Source organism: Sparus aurata, chromosome 5, assembly GCF_900880675.1.
Source record: "Sparus aurata chromosome 5, fSpaAur1.1, whole genome shotgun sequence".
Lineage (NCBI taxonomy): Eukaryota > Metazoa > Chordata > Actinopteri > Spariformes > Sparidae > Sparus > Sparus aurata.
This window is the reverse complement of record NC_044191.1, coordinates 25004999-25013360: the sequence shown is the minus strand read 5'-3', so window position 1 is coordinate 25013360 and position 8362 is coordinate 25004999. Positions and strand designations below refer to the sequence as shown.

Below are 8362 nucleotides of genomic sequence, written 5' to 3'. Positions count from 1 at the left end.
ACAGGTCTTTTCAAGGTCAAACTCTTCACAGTAGCTACTAAGCTAAAAGTGTTAGCATGAACTCAACAATGCGTTGAAGCTATAACCCAGTGAATGTCTTTTCATATCAGTTTGAGCTGTTTTAAAACAAGTCTCCATCTACTTCAGCTGTCTAGGAGAATGCTGCAAAAGTGTTTTGTTGTGAAGCTCCAGAAGGGTTTCATGAACCAAGAAACTTTATCTCTCCATCAGCTTTGAGGCGAGAATACAATGACTGGATTTTTTTTTTCTTAAGGTAAACTTATCCTTTAAGGTTTAAAATGCCAAATGTCATAAACAAACTTAAATACTGAAGGAATTTTCATAAGGCTTCCCATTCTCTCTCTGAGGACACAAACGTGTCCACATAGTCTCAGAGTTGTAAAAGGCCAGAAAGTTTTTAATGCAATAACAAATTTAGTGAGATGCATGACTGAAATAATGTTTTCAAGTTATTCCATTGATATTCCTGCAGTTGTGCACAACCTGCTGCTCACCAGGCGTAATGAAAAGATGATGATGATGAGAAGAAGAAAAGGTGCAGCTGCTTGAGAATAACACTTTGATACGTCAGCAGTTCTATCTGGTACAAAGATAGGCGTCATCCGTGAAACTCACTGTCTTGGAGGGTGTGTGTATGTGTGATTTCGTAGGAATCATGCAAAGGTGGGGCGCCTGTCACGAGCCCTGATTTCGAAGTTGGTGGAAAGGAAGGGGGAAGGGGCTGCGGCGGAGGGGTACAAAGTGCACATCCGACCGCTTGACAGCTCCGAGAAAACTAAAATCCACGACACGGGCCGCTCGTGCGAAGTCATCACTTACAATAACTCGGCGCGGAATTTCCTAGGACAGCCCCGTATCCTTACATGGCCCGCGGAGGAACTGGTTTACGCACGCGGCTCGGTCAGTAGTAGTTGGAGTGGACTAGTTTTCCTCGCGGAGGTGCGGAGTTTTTTTTTTTTTGATTCAGGACTGGTGTAGGGGGGCTGCTGAATGGGAGCAGTCACTGGATTCGTGTGATACCAACGCCAGCCGCCCAGACTAACCTACTACTGCCCATCGTATTTGACTTTTGGGGACGTTTAGGGCACAAACAGAACAAGAACACCTCTATTCCTCCTGCTGTCCCCTTCCCCTTTCCTTCTTCTCGGATTCTTCTGAAAGACAAATCCTCCAGAAATGGCTCAGATACTGCCGATACGATTTCAGGAACATCTGCAGGTAAGACAAGAAAAAAAGGGAAGCCCTTAAAAATGATCTCCAGCTCCTCTTTCTTTTTTCTTTTTTTTTTGCGCAGCTCCTCGCCCATGTAGATCCGCTCTCGCACGGCACATGTCGCATTTAAATGGGATCTGAAATAGGGCTGCAGGGTGGTGCTCAATATAGCTACAGGCCTAGTTTTTCTCCTGCCGGGCAGATGATGACTTGGGGAAAAAATTGACCAGTCAGATCGGATACAGCTCTCCACTGCGGACCGGTGCGTGTGTGTGTGGATACGCCGCAGTTTTTCTCCTTATGCCGCTGTCATTTCCAGTCGGCGCGGATGCAAACTGCGGTGTTTTGACACTTTTTTTTTTAATGTTGTTGTTGAGCTCAGCTGACGGTGGTTACATTGTAACTGAGACCCGTATGGCACTTGCACTCTTTGCGGCTTTGTGGCTACCATGTTGTTGTCATATGTCCTGCAGTAACACACTCCCAACAACAACACCAGCACCGGTCAGCGCGTTACTGACCCCCCAAACCCCCCCACCCCACCATCATGTATTGATACTGTCATGCTAAGCGAGGTGTTATGTTAAGAGTAGGTGTGTAGAAACACTCACTCACAGCAGTGGAATACATACAGAAAAAAAACTGCATCTCTAAGCTGTGATGCAGCACTTACGGGCCAGAAAACCACATTAGCAGAGCAAAGATCTTTATTGCAATGACCAAAAAAAAAAAAAAAATCCCACATGAAATCGAGTTTCATGTGACAGCTTCAGTGTTGTATCGATTTGGTGTTTCTCCCGACTCGACTTGTGGGTTTCTTTTTTCGTGCCAGAGAGGAGCGTCTGTGCAGCTTCAAAATGATCAACATGACAGAGGAGCAAAGGGGGCCTGTAGTGTTCGGTTGGCAGTCCTCTTGGTGGAAAAAAACAACCTAGAATGCCTCTTAAGAAATGAAAACAAACAGCCAGTTATGTGGTCGTCTGTGAGGAGCTATTTCCACCATGGCCCCCTTCCCCCCCCCTCTGGATTTGGACTCTGGTGATCGTTGTCCCACAGCAGCCCCCAGTGCTTTGGTGTCTTGCAGCCAAAAGAGAAAGTTTGTGACGCACCCCTCCACCTCCCCTCCTCTGTGGCCTGTTGTTATGGTAACAGCAGGCAGTGAAATGGCCTTTCACTAGAAAAAAAAAAAAAAATGCCCCCACCCCCCTCTGTCTCTCTGCTCCCTTCCTCTGGCCAGTAGCCCCACTTTTGTCGGCCAAAGATCCTTTATCCACCCTCCAAAAAAACTGTTCTGGCCAAGAGAGCTCGCAGGGCCACCAGGCTCCTCTCCTCACCGGCACAACCGCTGCACGCTGATGGAGAGCAGAGAAGTACCTGGCAGCCTCTGGGTTATTAGTTCAAACAGCACATACCTTTCCCCACATCTCCTAAGAAAATCTCGCCTCGAGACAGTTGATAAGCAGCAGACTGCTCTACGTTCCACCTCTGGCGTGAAATCCCAGCTCTGCCCTGGTCGTATCCCTCTGTGAATCTAGGTGGCTCCAGCAGAGTGAAAAATGCTTGGAATTTGCAATCCCAGGACTTCGGGCCTCAAGTTGTTTAGCGTTTTTTTTTTTCGTGGCCTGGTATTTACAGCTCTGTGTTTGTAGTCTGGGCCGGGGGACTCAGGAGCGTAACATCGACCTGGCCTTCGCAAAGAGGTACCAGCCTGTTGAACCAGCGGTTTGGAAGGGATAAATAGCAAATCAGATGCTCCAGATATCCTGGTTATTCCACTCAGAATAGCTAAAAATGGACATTAAGGTGTTATCTACTCACCGGCTTGCCAATGGAAAGTCAGGTGAAGTTTCAGTGGTCACATATTAATTCTGGAGCCTCAAAGCAAAACATCATTGCAGCAAAACCCCCCAGAAAATTGCTCCATAGTGCAACCACTTCAGATGGGCCGTGCGCTAACTCTTTTAGCTTAGCAGCTACATTGAAAATTTTGACCTTAAACTTTTCAAATCAATTTGGGATCTCAAGGCTTCCAGAGAGTCTGATTACACCGGACCAGCTGTATGGACCATTAAATGTTTAGTTTTTTAACGTCATCGCCACCTACTTCAGTTATTTAGGACAATGCCGCACTGCTGTTTTACTCTGAAGCTCCAGAAATGATTTGTTGGAATCTATCCCAACTTTTCATCAGGATGATGGCGAGTAGATGATGCTTAGGATTTTCATTTTTGGGCGACCTTGTCCTTTAACGCAACTCTGGTGTTTTAATGCGGACGTGGAGGATGAGTCCTGGATCGCGGAGCTATTGTTTAACCTGTGAGAGATTTGGTTCATTTTCTGCCTCCACACCAGTAGCGATGGCTCGCCTGCCTACCTTACACTGTCATTAACGCTGAGCTGTGTGGTAGCGTCTCCCTCCATCATTACTCTTTGTCCTCCTTGCTTGTTTGCTTTAGTATGATTTATGATCCAAGGTCCACACTGCGTATGAGGGTGTCATTAATTGACCAAATAGATCAGTGCCCCAGTTGGATGTAGGCTACAGCACTGTGAACTCCAAACTGTGTTTTAAATTGTGTGGATTATGTTGGTGGCAAGACGAGGGGAGACGACGACAGAGAATGGTTTGTCGAATTATAAAAGTGCTAAAGTGCGAGTCATTTGCAGCTTATGTGGCTCTGCTGCTCTCTGTCAGTGCAGCGGCCTACGTATTGTAGCAGCTTGTGTAAGTGCAAAAATGTCCTGCAGACCTGAAGCGCCTAGACATGGTCCTGTCGGGTTGAGTTAGGAGAGTCCAACCTGCTGCTCTGCGGCTGTTTACAGCATCCTGGTGTGCTGCTGTTATCTGTTCTGATGACATGATGCCAGCGCGTCAAACCAACGGATGTGATGGGCAGATGAGGTAAGCAGGCCCTATTTAAGTCCTGCAAATCACATCAGGAGGGGAAGCAGGATGACAGAACAGTCTACCAGAACACATCTGTGAGCAGTGGCTGGTCACGAAAACTTCATCATCATGAATGCATAGAAAGAGCAGTCGTTCACACACATACACACAATATGCACATTGTTTCAGCGCTTTATGTTCAATGAGTCATAGACAGTTAAACGCGCAGTAACTGATTTCAGGCTGCAGCTAATGGTTATTTCATTTACGATTAATTAAACCAACATTATGTAACTCTTTTACCTTAAGATAACAGCTTCAAAATCATTTGATGGTACTGTGTCTTGTGATATCGTGAATGTCTCTGTCTCAGCCACCCCCCATGACTTGTTTCTGCGCGGTGTAACTTCAGTGATAGGTTTGTTGAGATTTATTTTTTTTCCCAACAGTCCACAATTAAAAGATGTTGAGTTTACCGTAATACATAACACAGAAACGCATCAGGTCCTAATGTCTAAGAATCAGCGTTTTTCTGGCAATATTCATGAAAAATTACTGAAGTGATTTTTCGATTTTTAAAATAACTGTCTATTGCTTATCTAATCAATTAACCAACCATTTAGCTCAACATTTTTGGCCCCTTGTGGGCAGTGAGATACAAACTCTTAAACACAACAGTGAAATATTATTACCTTTTGTTAAACTGCAAACATTTATCTGGAGTTGTCTCATATTTTTAGCTCTGTTTTGGTCTTCTCCACCTCCTGAGGGAAACGTCAGGCTCTTTAACCACGTAATGCTTCACTATATGTTCACCAGCTCACACTAACTTTGTCCTCTGTGTATTCAGCTTGGCAGGCTGGCAACAGAGGATCTGTAGAGCTTCTTCACTAAAAACAGAAAACAAGGCCGTGAGAGCTGTGCGAGGGATAAAATTGTGGGTCAGAAAACCAAAACAATGAGCTGAAAGACACTATGAAATACTACCTTTGCTTATTCATGTGCTGAGTTTGAACTATAAAACATGAATAAGATTTTTCTGATTACATACAGCAACACCTTCGCGTCTCTCTGCTTCATTCCTCTGTTTTAATTGTTTGTGTAATCTCCTCCTGAACCCAGAACCTTCATCTGCTGATGCAACGTGTCAGTGTCTCAGCAATGCATCCACCCAGTCTATGACTCACCAAATACCGTCAACGCTGTATCATCAGTGAAGTTCAGCTGCCTTTGTTATCGTTATGCTGTGTTTGTGGTTATTTATCTCAGCTTGTTTAGGCAAGAGGACGTCTAGGAGTCTGTGTATGTGAAAATGTAGGACTGGACGTAGCTTATGGGTCACTGGGAACAGGAGGTTGTAGTTTAAGTGTGATTTTTAGTCTGGAATGTTCTACTGAGACGGAGTGTGGGGGGTTTTCTTCCGGTGAGTCAGTTGCCCCACCCTGAACCGTGTATAGCCAAAGGCCTGTGTTACTGGAACTGTACAGACCTAGCACTCATCCCTCCTTCTTCATTCCTTCGAAAAGGCACATTTATCACTCTGGCTTTTTCTTCTTCACACTGGTTGTCTGCCAACACCCACCCTCCCATCGCTTTTAGCAGGATGCTGGACTGTGTCTCCAGCTCTTCCTTTCACTCCTGTCCTTATCTTCTCCCCTCATCTTCAATCCCCCCCCCCCAGAGATAGTTTTGGCAGTCTTAAGGAGATGCAGCATATGGCTCTAATCCTCCCTCAGGTCTTCTGTGTGGCCTTTTGCAAGAAGCCTTTATCTTGCACGTCTCCACAACCTCACAGACTCCAAGTGTACATTGAGCTAAGTGGTATGATTGAAATCATCATCAGAATATTAATAAGGATATCTTCATATATTCGTATCTATTCTGATATGGTCAGTGTATATAAAATCCTATGTAAAACAACTAAAATGGTACAAAGCTGCAACAGATTATTATGTTTAGTATCAATTAACCTGGAAACAGTTTTCTTGAATAAACAAGTTTATTCACAGTTTCTCTGACAGGCAAAGTCTTAAAATTGTTTGTTTTGTCAGTCCAAACATGTTCTGTTTCAAGTACAATAAAATCAAGAGAAAAGCAGCACTTCTTCACTCTTGTGTCTGCTCGTTTGGACTCATTCATGTCAACAGTAAAGATCATTCCACTGCAGTACGATTTTAGCATAAAGCTAAAAAATGCATTTAATTACTGTTTACTATAAGGTTGGTGGGAATGGCGTTTGCCGGTCGTAAAACCCAATACAATGAAGTCCCTTTTTTATTGTTGTTATTTATTACCCCTTTTGTGCCAGGGAAACAAAGAAGGCTTCGTTACGAAGAATAACCGAGCGGTTTTAAAGTCAGCTTTGAAAAGTTATGAATTCAATCATAGAAATGAATTTGATGTGGCCTTCATTCATAAGACAACACATCAGCTACAAAACTACCTACTCACTAAGAAGAATTTTTCCGTACCTACATACCCTCACAAACTGATGGCAGGAATGTCATGAGTCAGGATCTTGTGAATGTGTCAGCGCAGAGTTGATGCAACACAATGGATAAACATTGGCCACTGCTGTTGGTGAATGTCATCATAATTACTGATGGGCCAATAGCACACAACAATGTGAATATCAGCAACAGCTGATGTTCAACAGATAAATCAGTGCAGCATATATGGGGCTGCTAAGGGGGGGGGGGGGGGGGCACCAGGTCAGTTGTCCTGGGCCCTGGGTCATGAGAGGGGCCCAAAAGGATCCTCTTAAAGGTGCACAATGTAGTTTGGGGAAAAGTATTCAAACTCAGGAAGGTGGTATTTACAACATTAATTGGCTAATAACACAAACTCAGGCACTGGAGATTATCTTGTCCTTGGCATGAGCAAAATGATAGGTGGCCCTGATATATGGCGCCTCCTTGGTTAAAAAGCTCCCTCATGACGGGACCAGACTACACAGCATTTATGTCATTAACGATGGTCACAATGATTAAGCAATCAGTCTTGGTTCGCGAGACTGGCAACACTACAAGTATGAGACTGACCAATCACCGTTCACGACCCTCTTCAAGTCCACAGCTCATCTGGGAGGCGGGACAGGAAGATGATTAATCAAGACTACTGAAGCTAGCATAGCTAACAAGCAAGTTTCTCACTGGGTTGCTGACGTGCCTTGCGCTATTACTCGCAACCTTTTTTCTCTTTTGACTCTGTCTTGGTAGTCTCTCGAGGAAACATCTAAAAGGCAGGGGTATTGTTGCCACAGCTCAAAGAGTCGTTCCTCTACATCACTGTTCCGCCTTACAGCAGCATGCTTCTTCCTCTTCACCGTGTTTACTTATAGCATCAGAGCACTCTGTCATCCTGTTGGTCAACGTAGAGGGACATGTAGTTTTCTTATCTTTTCTTTTAAGATAAAAAGATTCTGACATGTTAGACTTTTCATCGGGTGTCGTTGAGTGTCCCAGATGCAACATCACTGTGCTTCAGTTATTTTTGCGCTACACTTCTGTTCATCATTCCCGAAGTTCATAATTGGACCAAGTCATGTGAAAATTGGCCTGAATTCGTGTAGAGGTACTGCGGAGTTTGGTGATAATTCTCCATGTGTTTGTAACTGAAGACTCCTCACACATTAAAAATAGTGATTTGATCCACTGTCAATATACAAAAAATACTGATTAGTGCAGCTTTGAATTGTCTTCCATGTGTAGTGTAATGGAAAATCTAAAAATGCTATTTCTGGGATGTAATTGATGAAAGAACTTTGCTTCTCTCACTGGATCCCCTCTTCCACCCCCGACTGATGAGCGCTACATCCTTCCTGTTTTGTAGATGACATGATTTAAATGGCTCAGCGGTCATGATTTGTTGTCCGGCTCCACCAGCCAACTGCGGGATAGTGCAGTCCTTGTGATGAGCATAAGGATTCCTTTCCGCTTGCCTCAGACTGCATAATGCAGTCGGTTCAGTCATCAGAGGGAGAGAGCGTGTTTTGGTCTGTCCTCTCTGTTCACAGTTAGTTTGACAATGTGCACAATCATTCCTCTGTTCAGCTGTTAACCTTGGCGGAGTGTTTTTCATGGGTTCTAGTTCTGATAAGATTTGACACAGCAGGAATTGAAATCAGCTCTTTTGTGTCAGGCCTTCTTCTCATTAGAAAAGTAAATTCTAATTTATTCTTAGTTTAGGTTAAAGCTGAATGATCTACTGATAATTGAACTGCTTCAAAGCTGGTTGCTTACA

The 8362-nt window shown here is 44.1% G+C and overlaps 1 protein-coding gene across 5 annotated transcripts in view; it reads left to right on the top strand.

Moving 5' to 3' along the window:
- The first annotated feature begins 777 nt into the window (after positions 1-777).
- Positions 778-8362, top strand: part of cltcl1 (clathrin, heavy chain-like 1) — a 29983-nt gene continuing 22398 nt past the window's right edge. For 2 of the 5 annotated variants that reach the window (XM_030416645.1, XM_030416642.1), the window contains exon 1: positions 779-1239. In XM_030416645.1, the coding sequence (XP_030272505.1) occupies positions 1198-1239 (42 nt within the window). In that variant the 5' untranslated portion in view covers positions 779-1197. Of the gene's footprint in view, positions 1240-8362 lie in introns of all 5 variants that reach the window. The other 3 variants (XR_003984044.1, XM_030416644.1, XM_030416643.1) reach the window with 2 other exon arrangements.